This window comes from Cannabis sativa, chromosome 9 (assembly GCF_029168945.1).
Source record: "Cannabis sativa cultivar Pink pepper isolate KNU-18-1 chromosome 9, ASM2916894v1, whole genome shotgun sequence".
NCBI lineage: Eukaryota > Viridiplantae > Streptophyta > Magnoliopsida > Rosales > Cannabaceae > Cannabis > Cannabis sativa.
In genome coordinates, this window is record NC_083609.1 from 24,447,679 (window position 1) to 24,471,876 (window position 24,198).

A 24,198-nucleotide genomic window follows, 5' to 3' on the forward strand; every position below is an offset into this window, starting at 1 on the left:
GCCCCATCAAACCAGGGCATCCTCCTAGAACTGGAACGTGGCACAGGCCACTCTGTCATTACCGGTGACGCCCATAAAATTCAGAATTCTTATAATAACTGTTAGCCATTCCTCGACTTTCATCACATCGGAACCTCCCAGAAAGACTAGAGGTGCCTGCTTGCGGAACCTTTCATATAGTGGTTTCATCCAGTTCACTGGAGTAATCGGCTCTGCCTGCACTGCAGGGGCAAGAGCCACCTGTATTTCTGGAGTAGGCATTGCATGAGCACCCTGCTGCCTCATGCGTCTGATTTCTTCGTCTTGTTTGTTGATCTTGGCTTGCATTGCTGCAAACATATTTTCCCATTCGTGGGCAGCTTGCGGTAGGTTAACATCTCCCCGACCGCGTGCCCTGCCTCTAGGGCCTCTGCATCGGTCACGTACATTCGGGGGAATCTGAGCTCCTAGCCGCCACTAGATCAGACCGAGTTACCCTGGCTCCTAGTGTTTTGCCTGGCGTCCGTTCTATTAGAACAGCCTGCAAAACCAAGAGCTAGTCTGGTCAGACTACGATCAAGAATAACTTCCTCATTACCACTTATTTTGGAAATTAAAACATGCGCCTATTCAACTATCATGCTACTAACATGCTTCCTATCAGACTTTTCTTAAAACACATTGTTAGTATAAGCTACTAAAGCAATAAAGGCTTACTGAACCGTGAGTCTAGTTGATCGATGATGATGATTGTACATGTCGTGACGATCTTCAGAAGACAACCTGGTGGCTCCGATACCAAATTGTAACACCTTACTAGTTTAGGCGTGTTAATGTGATTTTAACTTAGTTGTGCAACTCATTACTAATCAACGAGTTTATTGAAAAAAAAACGTGATTAATTAAAACTTTATTTAACTATTTATAAATACCAAAATAACATACATATATAAAATCAGGATCCCGTTTACAAAATATTTACAAAAGTTTCACAGTGCATAGTACAAAAGTTATCGCCTAGCGACTAGACAAAATGCAATCCAGCTGTCCCAAAGACTGTATGCTCTATGCCTAACCGCCCCGACATGTACAATCTTTATCCGCTCGCTGTCACGGCTGCTCAACCTTAGCCTTGCCCTTACCTACACATGCAAACAATATCTATGAGTCGATAGACTCAATAATAAAAGCATAATCAATAACATGACTATAGCCCGAATTACAATCAGGCGCCCATACACCCAATCATAACCCTATCCCCGTGTCCAACATGGTACTGAGTCTAGAACGTTCGCATGACAATACTATTTACCATAATATCAGCCTATGCTCGGTACGCTAGTCATACTCAAGTCCTACCGATGTGATACTGCCAAGTAGTACAATACTATCGACCATAATATCAGCCTATACTCGCTACGCTAGTCATACTCTAATCGTACTGATGTGATAATGTCAAATAGTACTTAAGACAACAATAAATTTATCGATATCCAATATAATACTAAACATACTTATACCAATATTATAATGTAATCTAACAGGCTTAACTAACATGTACGCTAAATATGTAAACACATATGCATATCATTATACTAATATTACCTCATTTATGAATTCAGGTGTGTTAGCTAACTTGAGTGGAACAGCTACTCGACGATTTACATGCCCCTAAATCACATTATTCGTACAACTGATGAGTGAGACGCTAAATCACTTTTTAGGAACTTAAACTTGAAACTAAAAGTTTCCCTATTGATGGATAACATGGCAATACCCTAAATATTACAAAAATGAGAAAAATTAGGGTTCCTTAAAATGCCCCAACCGGTAGACCAATTCCCCAACCGGAATTCTGGTTCTGTGGGGTTTCTTGGGGACCAACTAGAATTTTGGTTCCTACAAGTCCCCCTGAACGTTCAGTACAGAAAACACAAAAATCCACCTACACACTTCAATTCAAACCCAAATCTCACAATAACTTCGAGAGTACCTAATTACATCATATATAATATATTCCATGCAACAACATCAAGTAATAAACTCATAATTCAAAAACACCATTAAAGAGCAAAGGATGAGTTCTTAAACTCAAAGCTTGCTTAAACAACACCACAGCCCACAAACCTAGCTCAAACCAATCTAATTATCCTTAATTTAGCTTCAGAACACTCCAACACAAATAAACAATATCTATAGCAACTAAGAACTCCAAACACGCACAAACCTTACCTTTAAACATAAGAAATGAAAGAGGAAGAGCTAAGGGAGGTATACCTTGGATTGGAACACTACAATTTGCTAGAAAATCCTTGAATTAAGCTGAGGAAAACACCAACCCTAGCTAGTTCTAAAGGAGCTCGAGAGAGAGAGAGAGAGAGAGAGAGAGAGAGAGAGAGAGAGAGAGAGAGAGAGAGAGAGAGAGAGAGAGAGAGAGAGAGAGAGAATGATTTATTAGATTTTTTTTTTCTAATTGAATAATAAAAAGAATAATTTAAGTATTATCTAACTAAACTAATTAAAGAAATAATCAGATTAATAAATGTAAATAAATCTCACTAAAGGACAAGGGATCAAATGGCCAAAAAGACCATTTTACCCATCACCAAACCAAAAAACTTCTAAGTTACTTAGGGGTAATTTGGTCATTTCTAAAATCTTGACTATTCCCGACATTCTCAATGTTTAACTATATTGCCCCGCAACTACAAAATTACTAAAATGTAATTCTAATGACCAAACGCCGCGTTCCAATGTTGCGGGACACAAAACATTAAAAATGTAAAATTTCATATGTAGCATAAATAATACATCCCGAATTCAAATAAATCTCTATAAAATGATAAATCATAATTATATTCTAGTTTCATAATTAAACTCTAATTATCTACTAATTATAAATTGAAACTAAGCGGTATTTACAAATCCATTCTAATGCATTAGCTTATCTTATCAATTATCATAAGGATGCTGCTTCAATACTCTCTGCTGCTGGCAATTATGCTACTGGTGACACTGGAAATAGTCCTCTTAGTGTTTCTGGTACTCCTCCTGCTGGTGTGGCAGATTTTCCTTCTGCTGCTGGTGTAGAATGCTTTTCTGCTGGTGTTGCAGATGGTGCAAATTTCTCTTCCTCTGGTGTTGTAGCTTGTCATCCTGGTGGAGATGCAACTCCAATTAAATGGCGAGCTTCTCCTCTGGACTGCCTCAAAATGAACAGTGATGCAGCCTTTGATTCATCTAACAACAAAATTGGTTTTGGTATCATTATTCGAGATTCATCTGGGTGTGTCAAAGCAGTTATGTCCAAGTTAATGCGGGGTCGCTATCGGCCACAAGAAATGGAAGTTAAGGCCATGTTTCATGGTCTTCTTTTAGCTCAGAGTATGAATATACAATTGGATCTTATTGAAACCGATTCTTTGCTTCTTGCTAATGCTATTAACAATCCAACAACCATTAAGTCTCACTTTCATGATTCGGCTGCAGATATTCATCAACATTTATCCAATTTCCTTTTAGTTTGTGTTCGTCATGTTAGAAGAGATGCTAATCAAGCTGCTCATAAACATGCTTTAATGTAGGATAATATTTGTATTTGGCTTGAGAAAATTCCTTCGGCTATCTTTTCTGTTGTTGTAAAAGATATTCTTTGATTTATGATAACCGATCTTTTCTAAAAAAAAAAAAAAGAAAAGTAAAGTGTAGACACAGTTTCATGTGTTCGAGATGTTGTGGAAGATGAGACATCAAAGAAAGGAGTACAACCCCATTAAAAAAACAAGGCACCTAAAATTTTATGTTGCTGATGAAGAATGCCGATAAACATGTAAATCAAAATCAAACAAACAAAAAAAGTAAAAACAAAAGCAAATTAAAATTCCAAATAATCAAAACAAAAAGCAATAAAATTGAAATTTTTACCTTCTTCACATTGCCAAGATGGAGGTTGTCGTAGATTACCGATAAAGATAAAGCTGATAGAGATTGTCGATACAGATGGAGCTGGCTGGAATTTTTATTACCCGAAATCTGCTTAGTCATGAGAAATGGAAGAGAAGGTATTTCCTATGAAGTGGTCTATTGTATTTTATTATTGCTGGGAAAAAGGCTCTTTCTTTTCGTCGGTTGCTAGGAAAAGCTTTGAAATTTTGACAGTAAATTTTGCATTTGTGTGTGTGGGTAACTTCATTCCTCTCCTTTGAAGGAAGGACCAAATAATTAACTGCTCTTTTCAATTAATTAATATATTTATGCTGAATACTGAAAAGGGGTTCTTAGAAGAAAGAGCGAATACCCAGGCGGAAACTCACGGCCCGATTATCATTTTCTTTGCCGGAAGCCGTTTCCGCCGGCCACTAGAATTCCTCTGCTATTTGGTATGTAGTCCATGTCGAACTGTTAGAAAATTATCGTTTAGGTTCAACTTGAGTAAAATTCTTTTCGAATGGCTGAAAATCTCTCTTTGTTTTTCTGTCACTCGCAGCAATAACTGGAGTACATACCTGGGACATATTTAGTGAGATTTCTGGGTTTCTTCATGATTATTCTTTAAGGTAGTTAGAAAAATCTCTCTGAAGTTTCCGGTAAGCCTTAATTTGTGGGAAGCATTATTTTGTTCATGTGCTCAGTTTAGAATTGAACTTTTATGAATGAAATTTGGACGTTTTTAAGATGGCAAAGCAAGTTAATAGTATTTTCCTTGAGGATTGGCTAAAGGGTATCTGTGGTTATAGTAGTAGTACCAAAAATTCTTATGCTTCTTCATCAGCTAGAGCAATCATTCAGGCATGGGCTGAGCTTAGAGACTCCCTCCAACACCAGTCATTTCATTCCAATCATCTCCAAGCTTTGAACACTCTTATCAATTCTCAAGCTTCTCTTCATGTTGCAGAACCCCAAGCAAAGCTTATCCTTTCCATTCTTTCCTCGCCAAAACTTAATCTCCCTCACGAATCTTATCCTCCTTTCTTTAGGCTTCTTTATATTTGGGTCAGGAAGTCCAACAGACCCACTTTAGCTCTTATTGATTCTGTTGTGGAGGTCATTTCTCAGTATTTCTCCTCTCAGTTTGATCATGTGCAGAACCCTCTCTTGTTTTCAGAAGGTGTTCTCCTTTTGGGTTCCCTTGCTTTCGTGCGCTCAGCATCTGAAAGCTCCAAAAGAGTTTGTTTGGAGTTGATTTGCAAGTTGTTGGAAGAAAAGCATCAACTTATGGGCTCATTTGAAGCAATTGTTCCGGATGTGCTTGCAGGAATCGGGTATGCTCTATGCTCTTCTGTGTGTGATTATTATGTTAGGACTTTGGACATTTTATTGGGAATTTGGGGCAAAGTAGGTTGCCCTCAAGGTAGCCTTACTCACGGGCTCATGATTTTGCATTTGATTGAATGGGTAACTTCTGGCTTGATCAGTTCCCGGTCTCTGGAAAATGTTAATGTTTTTTCTCATGAGGCTTTAGAAACCATGAAGGAAAACTATGTTCCATTTGCTGTTGTCATGGCTGCTGCAGGAGTATTGAGGACATTGAATAAATCTGCAGCTGGTGGCCTGCGGCTAGATATTATTTCAAGGCTAAGAGTTTCTGCGGAGGATAGGATAGAATCTGTAGCAAGAAATTTGATTTCTTCCACAAGAGATTTTTATAGTTCTCAAAACGACCTTATGGTCAGCCTTTCCTTACAATGTCTCTCTTTAGCATTGGCACGAAGTGGACCAGTGTCTTCTCGCTCTCCCTTATTTTTATGCATTGCTTCTGCATTATTGATAGAGATATTTCCCTTAAGACGATTTTATACAAAAGTGCTTGAGTCCTCACATGGAAATCCAGCGCGAATATTGCATAATGAGGTTAAAGAACATTTGGTAAATGCCCTTTTCAAGGAAGCAGGGACCATAACTAGAGTTCTTTGCAGTCAGTATGCTTCAGTGACTGAAGAGAGCCAAAGCATGGTGGAGAATCTTATGTGGGATTACTGTCATTTTATTTACATGGAGCATCGGAAAGTGGCTTTGGCATTGCGAGGCGAATCCAATGAGTTACTTACCGATATAGAGAAAATCACTGAGTCTGCTTTTCTTATGGTTGTAGTTTTTTCATTAACAGTCACCAAACATAAGTTTAGCTCCAAATTGAACCAGGCTAAAGTAGACTTATCTGTACGTATACTGGTTGCCTTTTCCTGTTTAGAGTACTTTCGTCGTATTCGCTTGCCCGAGTATATGGATACAATTCGCGAGGTTGTGGTGACCATTCAAGAGAATGATTCTGCTTGTATCTCGTTTGTAGAATCCATGCCCAATTATCTTGATTTGACAAATGGACCTGGTATGCATGCTGTCTAAGTAGATTTCCTTTTCAAATCTTTTCCACTCATCTGATATTTTTATTGTAGTATATGTTAACTTGTGTGCATATAATCTTCCAGACTTTATTCTCCAGCACAAAACGAAATATTTATGGTGTAAAGATGAGGTTCAAACTGCACGAGTTCTATTTTACCTACGAGTCATTGCAACTTGCATTGAACGTTTGCCTAGCCCTATATTTGGGAAGGTGGTTGCTCCAACTATGTTCTTGTATCCTGTGCCAAAAACTTGGTCTTCATGAATATATTTTATATGCTTGTATGGAATATTGTACTTTCTTAATACCAAGAAATCAGATATTTGGGAGATCCAAATGGAAAAGTAGCTCGTGCTTCCCATTCTACTTTTGTCGCATTCTTATCTTCAGGGAAGGAGTCCAATGAAGAGGAAAGAATGTCCTTGAAGGAGCAGCTTGCTTTCTACTACATGCAAAGGTCGCTCTTGGTATGCCTAATTGCTAATTATTAAGCCTGAGTGTTCTCTTACTCCTGTTTTTCTATCTTATTGTTTCAATGATATATGGCCGTAAAACATTTTTTCATTTCTGTTTTTATGTGAAATTGTGCAGGGATATCCAGGCATTACCCCTTTCGAGGGTATGGCTTCTGGAGTAGCTGCCTTGGTTCGGCAGCTTCCTGCTGGAAGTCCAGCCATTTTTTACTGTATCCATTGTCTCGTTGAAAAAACAGATAGGCTATGCAGAGAAGACTTCTCCCAGCAGACTGATATATGGCAGAACTGGCAAGGGGAATCAGAACCTTGTAAAAAAATTATGGATTTGCTCTTACGGCTTATTTCCATGGTTGATATACAGGCAAGCTCAATTTTAATTTACCTTCATATAATGAATTTCCAGAAGGGAAATAGAAGTTCTGCTGTGCTTTCTGTTTTAAATCCCCATTGTGGAAACTGGTTTGATCTCTCTTGTCATTTTGCTTACAATTTGCATAAAGAACTGATTGCATCAAACTATTCATACTATTAGGATCTTTACATTGAATTGAGATATTGACTAAACAGTAGTTGAAAAGACACATAGACATCTATTTTCATGTTCGAATTTCGATAATTGTATTTACTTATTTGCGCAGGTGCTACCAGAGTTGATGAAGTTGTTGGCACAACTGATTGTACAGCTACCAAAAGATGGTCAGGTGATGGTTCTAAATGAGTTATATTCACTAGTTGCAGAATCCGACGATGTTACACGGAAGTCTGCATTAGTTTCATGGCTACAATCATTGTCTTTCCTTTGTTTTCATGCTAAGAATGAAAGCTCAACCTCTAAAGTGGAGGAAAGTGAAGATCAACATAGCCATAATAGCTTAAATGCACGATTATAATGAAGAAGGTGCAGTAATCAGGTTACTTACTTTATGCATCATATTTTTGTACCTTAGTTATGATTGAGATATTCTTCTCTAGTCTTTGTCTAGATACTTGGACTGGACTATGTGAACTTTGGGATACAGAAAGAAATACCTTTTTTAGCATCTAATAAACACAATCAACAATATTACACAGATTTACCTCTTTTTGTGATTTTATTTACTAAATTAACCCTTTGAATTGAAACCATGTGGAGCATCTACAATAGAGTGCTATTAAATTTTATTTTTATTTATTTATTTACTAACTAGGAAACAAATAGTACTTATACGGTAGTATTTTGTTTAGTCATCAGTAAATTATCAATTTATATCAAATTTCAAATTTTAATATTTTTAATGTAATTTTTTTTAATAATAAGAGTAATTATTTTACTAATTTCTTTTAATCAAAAATCTCTTATTAGAAAAAGAAAGCAAACAAAGAGATATTTTAAATGTTATAATAAAAAAAAATATTAGAGATTTATGAATTTTCATACAAAATACAGATTTAAAAACACAATTGATAGATTTATAGAAAACTCATCATATGATTTCAAAATTATTGTTATCATTGTATTTCATTTGTAGTCGTCGTTATATTCAAAATTAATATTATCACCGTAGTGTAGTCATTACTGGATCTCATTTTATTCATCACTATCTTTTCTATTAAATTTATTTTGTACATAAAATAAATTAAACAATGAGTTAACTATTCATTTCTTTATACATAAATAGTCTCTTATAAATTTATTACTTAAGTATTCATAAATGTTTTAACACGATGAATTACTCAATAGATCTCGATTCTCAAAGCAGCTTCCAAGCATAGCCATCTCTCGATTTTACACATTAAAACATAACTAAATAAAAATTGATGCAAATATGAGTCTCGATAAATTGCACTATTGCTGCTTTTTGTCAATGAGGATAGTGGCATTATATGAATCATCCTTGATAACAATGTTAAGAATTCTTTTATACAAATAAGAATTTATAATATCAAATATGATTTTTAACAAATTGGTGATATACATGATAAATAAATTAAAGTAAGAGTATTCTCAATAATTTCTCTACTCTATTTTTTAAAATACATCATTAAAATTTTACTTTATCTATTTTATCTCAAACTTTTATATTATATATACATCAGCTTCTCTATTTTTCTGTATATTATTTAAATATTATATTTTTAATATATTTTATTTATTTTATATTAATAATTCATATAATATTACACACATATATAGAAAGTTAAAGAAAATAATATTAAAATATGTTTAGCTCAATGAATAGTTATTTCTACATTTAACTAAGCACTATTCATTAAACTAAAAATATGTAAAATAATTAAGGTTTACTTCACTTGTTGGAAGCTCAATTTTATAATTTTTTCTCTATAATTTAAAGATTGAGCTATTTTAGCTCATCTATTGGGAGTGCTCTAAACAAAGAAAAATAGCGTATAAATCTAACATTCGTGATAAAAAAGTAGGGTTTTGCCTACTCTATTATCTAACCAAAAGTAAATACATGACATGATTAATATGATAGGATTAATATTTTTATGTGGCAAAAGATAATAGAAGTAATAAATATTTTTAAATGGTCATTTCTCTATTAGTTTTAAAATAAAGATGTAGTGCTATGATTTGGAATTATTTATTATAATTTTATGAAGCAAAAAACAATATAAATAATAAATAATATTTTTTGCATGATAAGTAATAAATAATGTTAACAAGTCATTTCTCTACATGTTTTAAAATAAAAACATTTACCTATATAGTGTTACATAAGAGAAAATTACACTCTATACTTACTTTTTATTTCTTAGTTTAATTTGTACCATTAGCTTATTACTTTTTAATTTATACCTAATTTTATAGGTCATATTCTTATTATGTGCATATTCTTATTATGTGCATTAGGCACTTTAATTTTAATTAGTTATGTAATATTATATTTAGTTATACAGTGCTATGATTTAACTTCATTTATTATAATTTCTCTTTAAATAATTCTTTTTTTTATTCATCAAAAAGCATGCTGAAAAAATGCATGCTGAACCAATTATGAAAAGTCTCAAGATTAACTGACAGAATATTCTTCATAGCTTAGGAATATTTTTGAATGTGTTGAATCTTGAATGACACAAACAATTTCTGCACAAATAAAATTATTTTTGGTGATTCTATACAAGTAAAGAATTCTACACGAAGAAGAAAGAGTGTTTTTATTTTCTGTATTTCTCTTCCTTTAAAATATCTAAATGTCATTTTCCATTAACAAAAATATCATGCCTGCATTTTTATTTTTTATTTTTCTCACTTTATATGTCATCCACTCCCAAAAAAATATGAGCCCAGAACTAAAAAAAAAATAAAAATAACAATAATAATAAAAGAAAGAACAATGCTCCATGCATGGCTTCTTCCTCTATCCACACCTACCATTTCTACAGCTTCAGTTGATCCAAATTCGAAACCCTTATTAGGGTTTGATAGAGGAAGATTCGATCGAATCCGCAAGTCTACTGTAATCCCATGCAGGGCCAGGTCCACTGCTTCATCGTCTTCTACCTCTGTCACGGAATTCGATCTCTACGATCTTTTGGGAGTCCATAGCTCCTCAGATCAGTCTCAGATAAAGAATGCTTATCGGTCTCTCCAGAAGCGGTGTCACCCGGATATCGCCGGACCGCCGGGCCATGACATGGCTATTATACTCAACGAAGCCTATGCAGTTCTTTCTGACCCTTCTTCTCGTTTGGCTTACGATAAGGTTAGTACTGTTGATGAAGATTATTGTATTTATTAGTTTCTGTAATGAGTGAGTATTTATTCTGCAAATAAGTCCAATTCGAGTATTTAAAGTCTGGGGAAATCAGGGATTTATCGAATTTGTGATTAAATAAGGGTGTTATTTTCAGAGTTTTTGGCTTTATATTTGTAAATACATTTGCGTATACAGATATATATTTATATGTAAATCCATGTGTTGTATTGTTTCTTGATGAGTCCCAAATTTATAATCTGCTAAAATTTAGTTATTTGAAGACCAAAAAACAAAGTGATGTTGTCAGATGTAGATTACTATAGGAAGACCAACATGGGGTGAGTTTCTAATACTATTCTAAGTATTGCTTTACCCCATATTATAAACGAACGAAATAACAATTCTAGGTTGTTACAGTAGTGTCGAAATCAGATGTATGAAGTTTATGTAGTTTCTCTATAGAGCTTCATTTTGACTAATGGATGATATTGCTTCAGGAGTATGCAAAACATGCACAACTTAAAGGTTACACCGGGAAACCCATTTACTCAGTATGGTGTGGATCAGAAAGTGAAGAACGAGCAGTGTTTGTTGACGAAGTCAAGTGCGTTGGTTGCTTAAAATGTGCATTGTTTGCTGAAAAGACTTTTGCAATTGAAACAGTTTATGGAAGAGCTAGAGTTGTTGCACAGTGGGCTGATCCAGAACACAAAATCCAGGAAGCCATTGGAGCTTGTCCAGTAGATTGTATTTCGTAAGTTTCTTTCCTCTGTTTCTTAGCATGACACAATAAACAAGTTCATTACATGGGAATGGATTATAGAGTGGCATCTCACATTCTAGGTTGGTAATAATAGATCAATGGAATAAAATTCATGGTTCAATTTTCTAGGCTAGATGAAAGCAATTAATTTTTATATCGTGGCATCTCATGTATCATTTAAGGGAAGGATTTGGACAAAGAGAAGGAAATGGCCATTTCTAGACATCTAAACAATTTCTTTCTTACTGGCTGATTGAACCTTAGGATTGTGGAGAAGTCCGATCTAGCAGCTCTGGAATTTCTGATGTCCAAGCAGCCACGAGGCAATGTAAGAATAGGTATGGGGAATGCTGCGGGTATGCGTGTCTCAAACATATTCGTAGATGTGAAGAAATTCCAGACCAGATACCAAGAGGTAATGGAGAAATCTTCTGCACAGGGCTCTGAGGTATGTTCCACATGTAAAAATAGTATAGTTCTTTTCATAACTCGGTATTTATTTTTCTATGTATTGTCCCAACAAAAACATCGATTACTGATTTCCTGATCTTTCTTAAAAATTAATCTTAATTTAGGAGACACTTGTACAAAGAGCAGCAAGAATGTCCACAATGCAAGCAATCAGATCAATCTCCAACTGGTTATATTGGCAAACACCTAGGGCAGGTGGCTCAACAATGAAACCTCAACTATACTTGCCAGCAACTACCCAGAAATCCACTGAACCTGACATTGCCAAGCTCAGAGATGCAGTTGCTGCTAAGAAGAAAAAAGAAAGGGACGGCTCGAGACAAACTCAGGGGACTCCATCAAAGAACTACATTTATGACGATGAATACTGGAGTCCATCAACTCATGCCCTTCCTGCAGCCTCATCCCAAGAGAATTTGTTCCCAAGAATTGTCCCAAAAACTCCACCTGCAAAAGAATGGAAGCAGACCAGTGATAAAGATCGAATAACTTCCAAGAACAAGGAAAGGAACCCCGTAAAATTTTTTGTACCATTGGGAATAGGGGTGCTCGCTGCATCCATAGTTCAAATGCATGGAGAAGGGGTAGTGGGGAGGTTGGAAGAACATCCTGGTGGTTCTTTAGCATTACAGATTGTAAATAGCCCTTGGTTACCAGTTTTTTTAACTTCGATTACATGGTACATCATTGGAACTGTACTGGTACAATTCGTTGAAGCCATCAGAAGCAGAGAAAATTAGAAACATACCTAATACATAAACAATTTATTAAGTAAATAATAGCATAGTACAGTACATTCTTGTGAATAACATTATGTATTAGGAAATACAACCTTATACAATTGATATGATTCTTGTCATTTATGTTTATAACTAGAACTTTTGTTATTTTGTTTAACCAAAAAAGATTTAGAAAATGTACTTGTTTAAGCTTATACAAAAATAGCTTATTCGGTCATCTATTTTTGCGTTGATCATTAAGCAATTAGGTTTAGAGTGTTCCTCAATTACACTTTCCATTTTCCAATTCTTATTGGGTATAATTACACTATGATTGGAGAATATCACTATTTTTGGATAACTAGTTATTTATTTATTTTTTAAATTGATAACTAGTTATTATACAAAGTAAATAATAGATCGATTGTCAAACATTAAAACAAAAATTTCATATTTACTTAATACTTAACGAAAAAAGTTAAGAGTATACTTACGATGTTACTTCCAAACATATTCTTAAAATAGGGAAAAAAAATGATCAAGGCACCGAATAAATTGGTGAGGTGGGTGATAAGTGCTCAAAACTTTTATTCAAGTGAAATTTATACAAACCATTAGATGAAAAGCATATGTACTACACACAGCATTATATCAAGTTGTCACATTCTGTTTCATTCTCCTGGACATCGCACTAAAGCGTCCAAATAGGTTAAATGTTAAGTACACAAGATTTTAGAGAAATAAATCTTTGAGAAATTCGACAGATTCTCAAAGAAATGGCGTTCTAGAGAAACAAGTTCCAGTGAATTCCATCAAAGAAATGGTGTTCTTTTGCAAAAGAACTTAGTAGCGATATTTGGTAGAGTAATCCTTAGGAGCAATCACAAGACCCCGTCCCTTCCTTGCTCCACGGTACACAGTCTCAACAATGTCAATGAACTCTTGCTTGTCCTTGAGGGCCCAGTTGATCTTATTATTGTTTCCAGTTCCGAGATCGATCATAATGTGTTTGTTCCTGAAGAAAAACATGACCGTAGATGGGTCATACAACTCGTACATTGTGTTGAAATCTGGAACCTCAGTGATGTCGACAAGGTATATCACTGCAAAGTTTTTGATTGTCTCAGCAACTGATGCCAAAACTTCATCCATCTGATCACCAACAAAACAATTCATTCAGAGACTAAATAAAGAAACAGAAACAAACCACTACAAAGACACAGAAAAGAAAACACCACAGTAGAAACAGTCTAAAAGCAGAGCTTTCAAAACAATTAGTAGTAGTTGAAAACTTCTCAAGTAGTGTTGTCTAACGATACAAACAATCAGTTGCTTTGAATGATTTATCCTTCTTTTCTAGTTATTTGAACGGTATCCGATACAAATTACAACACTTGAGAAAATTATCCAAGAAAAGTGAACAAGAAACAACATATAACATTACACATTCAACCTAAGTTCTCATCTCTTCTCTTCTCTCTGTTAATGCCAAAAAAAGGGAAAACCCAATAAAACAGAACAGTTAATAAGAAAACTAAAAGAGAGAAAGAAAAAGAATAGTGAAGCGTTCGAGCAAAAAAACAAAAAAACAAAAACACTGCTGATTCTGGTATATAGTGGAGCAGTACTATAAAGAGACCAAAAACCCTCAAGTTGTGCAAAAATAAAAACACAAGCAGTTTTTAAATTAAGAAATTTCTATAAAGAATGGGAGTAGATGAAACAACCAACTGAATTAACAATTCCAGTAAGCTAGGAGAATAGAAAAAGTTCTGAATTCAGTAAAATAAAAAGTAAAATCCAAAAAGAAAGACAATTAGTAGATAATAATAATAAAGAAAAGAGATAGAGAGAATTAGGATTTAGAGTTGGTTGGGGATAAATTAATAATACCTGCATACAGGTCTCATCCCAGTCGTGGCCAAATCGGATGATGACGAGACGCTCTTCCTCGGCGAGGATGGCCTGATCTACGGCCCATCCAGAGTGCAAATGTGGAAGCAAGTACGACATCTCTCTCTCTCTCTCTCTCTCTCTCTCTCTCTCTCTCTCCTCTCTCTCTCAGTATTAAACTATTAATTAACAACTGAGACCAATTAGTTTCTGGAAAATTCTATGTTGGGGTGCACCCGGGTCTACGTACGGATAAGATTGGGAAATTTGACGCATATTGTTGGTTAAAATTAATAACCATAGGAATAGGCTAATTTTGATGTATACCCTAATATCAACATTTGCTAGTTTCTCTCTATTTTTCTTTTGCTCCTTCTCTCTCTCTTTTTTTTTTTTTTTTTTTTTTTTTCCTATCACAGGTTCTCACTGAAATACCCACCGAGACTCCACTAAAGAATCCAAGACAGTGACCATCGCCACCATCCGACTGAGACCTCGCCAATCCCTTCCTCAACTGCGAATGGAGAGACCACTGCCATTAACAGAGACCACAAACACAGACCAAGAATGAAGAGAACACGAACGAAGACATTCTCTGTGGCTTTATTTTTTTTCATTTTTTTGAGTTGGTCTGATAGTGTCCGATATAGGTTTGATAGAAAGTTCTAAAATTTATGTTTTTGAGGTTGATGGTAAAGGTTTGATAGTGGTCTGATATAGATTCGATGGTGGTCTAATGCTTACTAACAGATTGGTGGACGTATTTCGTGTCTGATGGGGATCCGACCAGATTCCCATCGGATAGTATCGAACCCCATTCGGACACGAAAAGGCTACTAATCGGTCACTAAGCATCAGACAACCATTGAACCTATATCGAACCCCCATCGGACACAAAAAGCCTACCAACCTGTTATTAAGTATCGAACCTACATCAGACCACTATCAGACCTTCTCCATCAACCTCAACAACTTAAATTTTGGGACCTACTATCGAACATATATAAGACACCATTATACTGGCTCAAATAAACAAAAAAAAAAAGCAGAAAATTTATAGAGAATGCCAGATAGGCGTGGGCTCGTGGTCTACGTTTGTGGTCTTCTTTCATGGTCTACATTTGTGGTCTCCGTTCGTGGTGATGGTCTCTCTGTTCACGATTGAAGAAGGAGATTAGCGTGGGCTCAGACAGAATGAAATGGAGTCAAGAGGGTCATCCCGATTGGTCTTTTAGTGGGTTGAGTGGTCTTGGATGGTGGCGGTGGTGTTGGATGGTGGCGATGGTCTTGGATGTTGGCGATGGTCTTGGTGGTTCGGTTCTCTTGAAGAGAGCGAGCAAGAATGAAGGGAGAAAGTGAGTTGAAAAATGGGAGGGGTAATTTTGGGTTTAATAAAAATTTGATCTAATCTAACAATATTGATACACTAATAACTAGGGGATAAATTTTTGCCTAATAAATACATATAAAGTCAAATTTCCCTAAGTGAAATGTTAAAAAAATAATGTTGTCTAACACTCTCCTACATGTTAATATCTTTATTGATGCAATTAAGTATAAGATCTCATGTAATTTAATGTAATAACTTTTAAAGAGTATCACTAACCAATTACAAAGTTATCTGTCTAAAAAGTGTCACGGGTGCTCATAGAAGAATGCATCTTCCCAAAACAAAAGGACAAAAATGAAAAACTTACTTTTGTCTTTATGTTAATTTTATTTATATTACAATTTTTTCACAATAATTTCTATGAGTTTTTCTTAATAATTTTATTTTTTATTTTTCTTTTGAATAACAATTTATTTACATCAACTTCTGCATTTTTTTTTATAATCTTATATAATTTTTTATTTCTTTTTTGTTATGAATAATTTTTTATACAATTTATTTTTTTTGGTGAATTATTTTTATTAATAGAATATTATTATTTGGCACATTAAGATACCTAATATGTTAGAATATATTTTATCATGACCTAGATTTACAAACAAGTATATTTTTAACATCCTAAATATGAATTTCTAAAACAATGAATCTTAAACACATATAAAGTCTGCGAAACCTTACATTCGTTGCAGCGAAATTAAATGACTCTTTTTGCTCAAATCTCTAACCCTTGTTCCTTTCTATCGTAAAGTATAATCAAGATCTGAGCCCGACACTCCTTCAGTTGTTTGAATTCTTCACAATCTTACACACTATGATTGAGGGCTAACTTGTTATGGGTGGGATGCACTCAATCACTAAAATTTGAATTTTTATGTGAAGAATACTATAGAATTTCGAGATTAGAAGAGAGAAAAGAAGAAGAAGAAGTTTAAACTCTGTAGTTGTCTGGCAAGATGTAAAGTTTTAGAGTCATTAGTTGGATTATGAGACTATTCTTTTCTTTTTACACTAATTCACTTAGGGTTAGGATTGAATTATATGGAATAAAAAATGATAAAATAATAGCAAAAAATACACTTAATGGCCGGCCACATAGTGGGCCCTACACTAATTATATTTTTGCTATTTTTTAATTAATTATCAAATAAAAATTATCATTTATATTATTAATTAGACTCTACAAAGTCTCTTAATTAACAAATAAACCCTAAAATCTTATTTTTTCACAATTAAGCCATATCTTAGTGAAAATTCATAAATAAGACATAGTCTAATTTAGAATTGATTATTTAAAATCAATTAACTAAGTCTTACAAGTAGTTTGTCTCAACTAGTATGGGGACCAAGGACCTATATAACCGAGCTTCCAATAAGCAGATCTAGAATTTACCAAATAATTCCCTAACTTATTAATTCCTCCTTGCACCACTATAGATTTGGAATTGCACCTCAATTATATAGAACGCTCTATATGTTCCATAAGATAGATACACTATGAGATTATCTATTTGTTATAATCTTAACAATCAATGATCCTCTAAAGATGATCTACACTGAGTAGAGACAAATTTACCGTTACACCCTTCAAATTTTATAGATTTTGTGGTAGGTTTACCTAAGAGCACCAAATTTTATGATTCTATATAGGTAATAATGGACAGATTTACCAAGTCAGCGCACTTTCTACTTGTACGGGTAACCTATACTATGGATCAATATGCTAATTTGTACATCAAGGAAATAGTTCGACTCCATGGTGCTCTAAGGTCGATTGTTTCGGACCGTGATCTCAAATTTACTTTTAAATTCTGGGAGAGTTTACAGAAAGTCATGGGAACCAAGTTGAAATTCAATATAGCCTTTCATCCTCAAACAGATGGTCAGTCTGAGAGAACTATTTAGATATTGGAAGACATGTTGCAAGCATGTATGATAGATTTTGAGGGTTCCTGGAACAAGTTTCTACCATTGATTGAGTTCTTGTACAATAATAGTTATTAGAGTACCATTGCCATGGCACCTTACGAGATGTTGTATGGTAGGAAATTTTGATCACCTATTCACTGGGATGAAACCGGTGAGAGACAGTACCTTGGACCTAAGGCAGTTTAGAGGACTAGTGAAGCCATTGAAAAGATTCTATCTCATATGCTTGCTTCACAGAGAAGACAAAAAAGCCACATTGATCCAAAGCGTAGGGATATCAAATTTCAAGTGAGAGATTTTGTATTTCTCGAGTATTGCCTATGAAAGGGATATGTAGATATGGGAAGAAAGGGAAGTTAAGCCCTAGATTCATTGGTCTTTTTAAAATAGTGGAGTGAATAGGCCAGGTAGCCTATCAGCTAGCTTTACGTCTTGTGTTGTCTAGAGTGCATAATGTGTTCATATCTCATGTTGAGAAAGTACGTTTCAAATTCGACACATATATTAAGCTATGGTGATATTGATATTCGAACAACCCTATCGTATAAGGAACAACCTGTCTAGGTTTTGGACCAAAAGGAGAAAGTACTTCAGAATAAGGTAATTCCACTGGTTAAAGTGTTGTGGAGAAACAACAAGTTTGAAGAAGCAACTTGGGAGTTAGAATCGCAGATGCGGGAACAATATCCCAAGTTGTTCAGGCAAATTTTGAGGACAAAATTTCTATAAGGGGGGATGGTTGTAATATCCCAAAAACCTAATTATAAATAATTAAGATTTATTATATAACTAGTGAGGACACTCGTACTACGCACGTGAGATATATTTATTTTTTTAAAAAAATTAATTATTTTGAAGGAAAATATATTATTAATATTATTATTAGAATATTTTTTTAAACCAAAATAAAAAAAAATTAAAAAAAACAATAAAATAAAAAGAATCAACATTACAAAATAATAATTTTAAAATATCACTCATCACTAATTTTTAGATATTGAAGTTTAAACTATATGTACAAATTATACAAGAAAAATGTATAAATTATTTCATTTAATTAATTTTTTTTTTTTGAAAAAACCAGATATAGTTAAAGAGCTTTCAAATAAATATTGAACTCCACCAACATTTCACCTAGCAAAAAATAATTTAATTTTATATGTTAAAGTTTAAACTATATGTATATATTGTTGTAAGAAAAAGGCATAAACTACTTTATATAACTATTAAGTTAAGAAAATAAAAAGAATCAAAATTAGAAAATAATAATTCAAAGATACTAAAATTATTTATCACTAATAGATGACTTTTTCTTTTCTCAAAAAAAAAAGTACATACAAGGTATTAAATAGACATATTTGTTTCTAAATAGGAGATATTTCTTTTTATGATTTCATAATTAATTAAAGGTTATTTTGGTAATTCAATAGTAAAAAGCCCATGAACATTCTCATTTTTATTAAGGTTATAAATATGGGTAAATCAAGTAGTAATGAGTAGGATTATGATCCTACTAATCTAATATAGTGTGAATTATAAATTTTTTCTACAAGTGGATAAATAAGCGTAATTTATTAACTACAGAGATTATTTAGAATATGTGGGTATAATGTGAGTTATTTGTAGAATAAAAATATTTTCAGATTTGACGACCTTGGAGACCCGATCAGAGGCTAAAAATGTCACAACGAGTTTAGTTAATAATTTTAATGGGATTATTGTAAGTTAGCTTTAGAATTATTGGAGTATTTCAGGGTACTCGGAGTTGACCAAATGCTCTAGGGTAAGAGTTTTCTTAGTGGCCAAGAAAAAAGGTAAAATGATTGGTTTTATATTAAAATTAAAGTAATTTTATTATTATTAGGGGTGTGCATAAATCGATCCAATTCAATGACAACTGACCAATTCAATTACAACCGACCGCCAAATATTGGTCCAATTGTGATCAGATCGGATTAGATGTTATTTTTAAATATCCAATTGGATCAGATCAGATGTTGAATGAGTTGTCCAAAAATCCAATACGTCCAACATTCAATCAAACTAATTAGTATTTTTATTTAGTTTGGATGTGCAATTAGATTTGATATTGTGATACGTAAAATATATATGCATGTATATATGAAAATTAATATTAAAATTTTACCATTTCTTGGATTGGATGGATCCAATCCAATCCAATACATACTGGACCTAAAATATTAGATATATCCAATCCGATCCAAAAAATACTAGATTTAAAATATGGGATAAACTCAAATTAAACAAATAAATATATTTAAAATGTATCCCGTGGATAGAACCGATTCAATTCATTGAATGTTGGATCGATTGGATGACTAAAATTAATTGGATTGGATCGAATGATAAAATCTTACATTCAATATATAATTGGATCGGATCTGGATAGGCCTAAAAATATTGGATGTGATCTAATGAACACCCCTAATTATTATTATTATTATTATAAATTGAAATATACAATATATATTTGGATAAACATTCCAAAAGACAAAATCAAAAGCATCGAAACCCTCTTCTCACCCTCTCTCGAGCAAGCCAAAACCAACCCAACAACCCAAGTTATTTTTTTTTTTATTTTCTTTGTCCAAACGCAGCCCCTCCAACCCTAGTAGTAGCTAAGACGTAATTCAAGTTGAAGTGGAAGCTAAGGAAAGAATTTAGGTGGCGTTTGGTTGGAGGTAATGAAATGGAATGGAATGGAAAGGAAATAATTTTCATTCCATTCCTTTGTTTGGTTGCATTTTAAAGTATTGGAATGGCATTCCAATGGAATGCTCTTTCCACCATTTTGGTGGAATGACTATTCCATTTTAAAAAGGAAGGAATGACCATTCCAATGTAACAAGAAAAAAAATTTAATTATTTTTTTTATCATTTTTTTTATGCATTTTAAATTTTATTCTATTCCATTCTTATTCCTATTCCCATTCCCATTCCTATTCCTATATTTTCATTCCTCCCAACCAAACGCCTCCTTAGTTCTCTCTTTTTTGGAAAAGCTTAGGTTTATGAGTTGACTTTTGATTGTGTAGTTGATGGGGTATAGGTAAGCATTTGGTTTTGTTTCTGGGGTGTTTTGGGATTGGTTTTGATGCTCATTCGTTAGGTTTGCTTGTTGTGAGAGGTGAGAGCCAAGTTTGAGTTTTTAAGCTCAAAGCTCATGACAATTTTCTATTGAAGGCATGATTTTGATTTCTGTCACATAGAGATTGTTGTATGGATGCTATAGGATTGTTATGTTAAGTTTGAAATCAATTAGTTAGGTTTTGGTAGGATTTTGAGAAGTTAAAACTCGTGGTTTCACGTTTCTTGTAGATAATGGCATACCGTTTTTGGAAAAATGGTCAACCATGTTCCCTGCCAGGAAATCCCAAAAATGGTTTGCCATTTTTTAAATGGCTTACCATTTTTAGTGATGTTTAGAACCTCCATTTTTTTTCTCGATGTTTAGGGTATTTGTTGCTATAATTTATAAACACTACGCAAGTATACGCAATCAAGTAGTAAATCTCACACAGGTGAGGTCGATCCCACAGGGAATTGGATTAAATACCACTAAACTATACTTATAATTCTATCTGGAAAATCGAAAACAATTATGATTTCAGAAAAGTAAAGTAATTCAGAAAACGCAAAACACAGTTAAAGTTTAAGCAGTATGAGATGATAGGGAGGAGAATCCTGTTGTTGTTTACCCAAATCGTTAATGCTTAATTACTATCCTATTCTTGAAGTGAATGACAGATTATGAAATAATCTAGCTCTTTTCAGATCTTCTAGATTCTAAATCACATGTTATCTAATTAATTCCTTAATTAAACTAACATGAAATCAGCATTAAGTAATAATCTACTCGTCACATAAGTCATGTGAATACTTTCGTTTCACATAGAACATCGATTATCCCAATTTTAGCATTCTCAATTCTCACTTTTCAGATTTCGAATTGAGATCATAAAGCATGCACAAGGTGATCAATCTTAAACATGAAATTAAACACAAATTAAGATAATTTCACAAACAAGAATGGAGGAATGGTAATTAATCATTAACTAGGCAAAACATTAAACAACAATCATCATCCTCCCTAAATGGGAAATTTAGTTCAGAAACAAATCCATAACCATTCCTAAAGCAATATTCAACATAAATAAATTAACGAGGAATAAAGAAAAGAACTGTTGGTGGATGAATTCTGGATCTTCACTTGAATCTCTCTGCTCTTCCTGCCGCTCTCTGCTGTATTTTAGGGTTCCCAATTGCTTTTTCTGACTTTCAATCGCAGTTTTCTATTTATAACTAATTTTTAGGGTTCGATGGACGAAATTGCCCCTGGTCCGTACGGGATCTCGCCGCGGCCAAGTTTCCTCTCGCCGCGGCGAGATAATTGCAAAATTAGGCTCTCTCTGTATCTCTTAAATGGCCGCGGCGAGACTCCCCCTCGCCGCGGCGACTGTAGCATCCCTGAGTTGCAGTTTATTTCGTGATCTAGCCGCGACCAAGATGTGTCTAGCCGCGGCCAGATATACACAATTCCTCAAAAATTGTGTTTTTCTTCGGCTCAGCTCGTCTTTTATTGAATTTCTGCACCCGAGACCTCTTTTATTCCAAAGAACCTGAAAACATAGAAAACAAGCGTAATTCCGTCCCAACACAGCGAAAAACGCACATAAATTAGATCCAAAACATAGGCTAAAAATAGCCTAACAAACTCCCCCAAACTGACTCTTTACTCGCCCCCGAGTAAACTAAAACTCGAACTAAAAACAAACAAACAATGATAACTAAACTTTCCGACGATTGAACTGCTACCACCACCTGCACAACTTCAAGCCATCAATAACCAGAATTTCAACTTGCCAACTCTAAGAACTAATTTGGATGTGCAATTTACAAGTAAGCAATTCATACAAACATAAAACATCGCAATTGCCGTCCATATCACAACCGTTCTAAACTTTCCAACATTCCACTAACACATGATCAATAAGTTTGAATGACATACCTCTCTCCACTAATGTTGACACATTTCTCTTTGGAATCAATAGGTCTTTTTCGGTTATCATCGCGTGGCTTAGGTACATGGGTAGGTGAGAAGTCATTTAAGCTACACTATACCATAAGCACTATTAACCAAGCAAGCCCCGACATTTATTTTTCTTTCTTTTCTTCCATATATCCCAAAAACAGTAGTAAGAGATTGCGATTTTTTTCTTTATGTGTGTACCTCATATTTTTCTTAGCTTTTTTCAAGAAGACATTTTCACATATTTTCTCTTTTCTTTTTTTTCTTCTATTTTTTTCCTGGAGGCACAACACACAATATTTTTTTCAATCACTCACTCATACACTTTGTTTCTCCACTTACAACACTTTATCCCCCCAAACTTGCTTAAAGGCTCATGGCATAATAAGGTATGTTCAGGGTGAAAAGAGTTAAAGATAACGAATTCAGCTTAGTTAAGTGGTGAAAATTTTTAAAACAGGCTAAGGCTCAACTTTGGGTATACTATGGTAAAATTTTTAGGTAGGCTTGAAAGGCTCAATCGTTCCAAAGAAAACTTACCTAAATCACTTTCCAAACAAAAATCATCAAGGATTTCGCTTCAAGAGAGTATGTCAAACAAATTCTATTTCATGTACAGTCAATCATTCCACAAACCAAATAGAACAGAAGTGATATGCGTGAAGAACAAATGTTTTATGTCTACATGAACCACTTCCTAACACACATTCATCTTAATTCAAACAGTTGCAAGTCAAGCACACAGTTATGTTTTAATCCATTGCACAAGTGAATAACAGCGGTTCAATCAATCTTTCAATTTAGCTATCAACACAGGACTTAAAAAAAACTAAAACAAACTAATTAACGAAAACAAAAAAACTGAAAAAATTTAAGTCTCCCCCCCCAAACTAAAAATGCACATTGTCCCCAATGTGTGAAAATAAACCAGGGTGAGAGAAACTTACCTGAGCCCCTTAGAAGGGGTTTGGCGGCGGTGACTGGTCATATGGGTTGAAGCGGGGTGGCATGGCAAAATAATTAGGATCGTCCACACCGATATTCATCCTCGTGACAAGTGTGTTTAATTGGGCCACCTGCTGCTCATCAAAGATACTCCGCTGGGCCATGTAATTCTGCATATGCATGTTCTGCTGAATCAGATAATTCAGCTGATTGTGAGTGTACTGCATGGCGGGGTCAAGAGGCCCGGGAAGACGTGGTGGTTTAATGTCCTCATGTTCCTCTTCTTCTCTTGCCGGAGGACCTCTCTGAACTGGCGGTTGACCATGAGGATGAGGAGGTTTGAAGCGAAGAACAGTGGACAAGTTAATACTGCGTTGTGGCGGCGCCTTGGTATCATATGAGTACTGCGGTACCCCATGTTTCTCACAAAGGTCAGTGATAATTCCAGCCAGCCCAAGTCCTCCACCAGAAGACCCCTCAACCATTATGTCAAATGTTACTCAAATAATATCCCCCACATTATAACCTTTCATAATGCC

General features: G+C 34.3%; 3 protein-coding genes across 5 annotated transcripts; 2 read left to right on the forward strand and 1 right to left on the reverse strand.

The window, feature by feature from the left end:
• Window positions 1-3,458: 3,458 nt before the first annotated feature.
• Window positions 3,459-7,871, forward strand: LOC115722578 (uncharacterized). Of its 2 annotated transcripts, XM_030651819.2 has the most exons (7): window positions 3,703-4,040; window positions 4,251-4,358; window positions 4,466-6,307; window positions 6,408-6,558; window positions 6,645-6,792; window positions 6,917-7,162; window positions 7,440-7,871. In XM_030651819.2, exons 3-7 carry the CDS (start codon window positions 4,654-4,656, stop codon window positions 7,689-7,691), a joined length of 2,451 nt encoding a protein of 816 aa, XP_030507679.2. In that variant the 5' UTR covers window positions 3,703-4,040; window positions 4,251-4,358; window positions 4,466-4,653; the 3' UTR covers window positions 7,692-7,871. The 2 variants fall into 2 exon arrangements, with proteins under 2 accessions (XP_060960566.1, XP_030507679.2); XM_061104583.1 differs by having other exon boundaries at window positions 3,459-4,358.
• Window positions 7,872-9,869: 1,998 nt separating this feature from the next.
• Window positions 9,870-12,652, forward strand: LOC115724063 (chaperone protein dnaJ C76, chloroplastic). The gene is made up of 4 exons (XM_030653518.2): window positions 9,870-10,508; window positions 11,000-11,256; window positions 11,530-11,713; window positions 11,841-12,652. The coding sequence occupies exons 1-4, from the start codon at window positions 10,140-10,142 to the stop codon at window positions 12,474-12,476; spliced, it is 1,446 nt and encodes a 481-aa protein (XP_030509378.2). The 5' UTR covers window positions 9,870-10,139; the 3' UTR covers window positions 12,477-12,652.
• Window positions 12,653-13,019: 367 nt separating this feature from the next.
• LOC115723337 (thioredoxin-like protein YLS8) lies at window positions 13,020-14,773 on the reverse strand. Of its 2 annotated transcripts, XM_061104585.1 has the most exons (3): window positions 14,508-14,644; window positions 14,349-14,468; window positions 13,020-13,607 (listed from the first exon to the last, which is right to left on the reverse strand). In XM_061104585.1, exons 2-3 carry the CDS (start codon window positions 14,466-14,468, stop codon window positions 13,299-13,301), a joined length of 429 nt encoding a protein of 142 aa, XP_060960568.1. In that variant the 5' UTR covers window positions 14,508-14,644; the 3' UTR covers window positions 13,020-13,298. The 2 variants fall into 2 exon arrangements, with proteins under 2 accessions (XP_060960568.1, XP_060960567.1); XM_061104584.1 differs by having other exon boundaries at window positions 14,349-14,773.
• Window positions 14,774-24,198: the final 9,425 nt, after the last annotated feature.

Excerpts from the sequence above, each read along its gene's own strand:
- LOC115723337 (XM_061104584.1), bottom strand. The coding sequence starts at position 14,468 with ATGTCGTACTTGCTTCCACATTTGCACTCTGGATGGGCCGTAGATCAG. Across the intron at positions 13,608-14,348 it reads GGGATGAGACCTGTATGCAG|ATGGATGAAGTTTTGGCATC; the intron begins GTATTATTAATT and ends GTTGGTGATCAG.
- LOC115722578 (XM_061104583.1), top strand. The coding sequence starts at position 4,654 with ATGGCAAAGCAAGTTAATAGTATTTTCCTTGAGGATTGGCTAAAGGGT. Across the intron at positions 6,559-6,644 it reads GTTGCTCCAACTATGTTCTT|ATATTTGGGAGATCCAAATG; the intron begins GTATCCTGTGCC and ends CCAAGAAATCAG. Across the intron at positions 6,793-6,916 it reads ACATGCAAAGGTCGCTCTTG|GGATATCCAGGCATTACCCC; the intron begins GTATGCCTAATT and ends GAAATTGTGCAG.
- LOC115724063 (XM_030653518.2), top strand. The coding sequence starts at position 10,140 with ATGCTCCATGCATGGCTTCTTCCTCTATCCACACCTACCATTTCTACA. Across the intron at positions 10,509-10,999 it reads CTCGTTTGGCTTACGATAAG|GAGTATGCAAAACATGCACA; the intron begins GTTAGTACTGTT and ends ATATTGCTTCAG. Across the intron at positions 11,714-11,840 it reads CTTCTGCACAGGGCTCTGAG|GAGACACTTGTACAAAGAGC; the intron begins GTATGTTCCACA and ends ATCTTAATTTAG.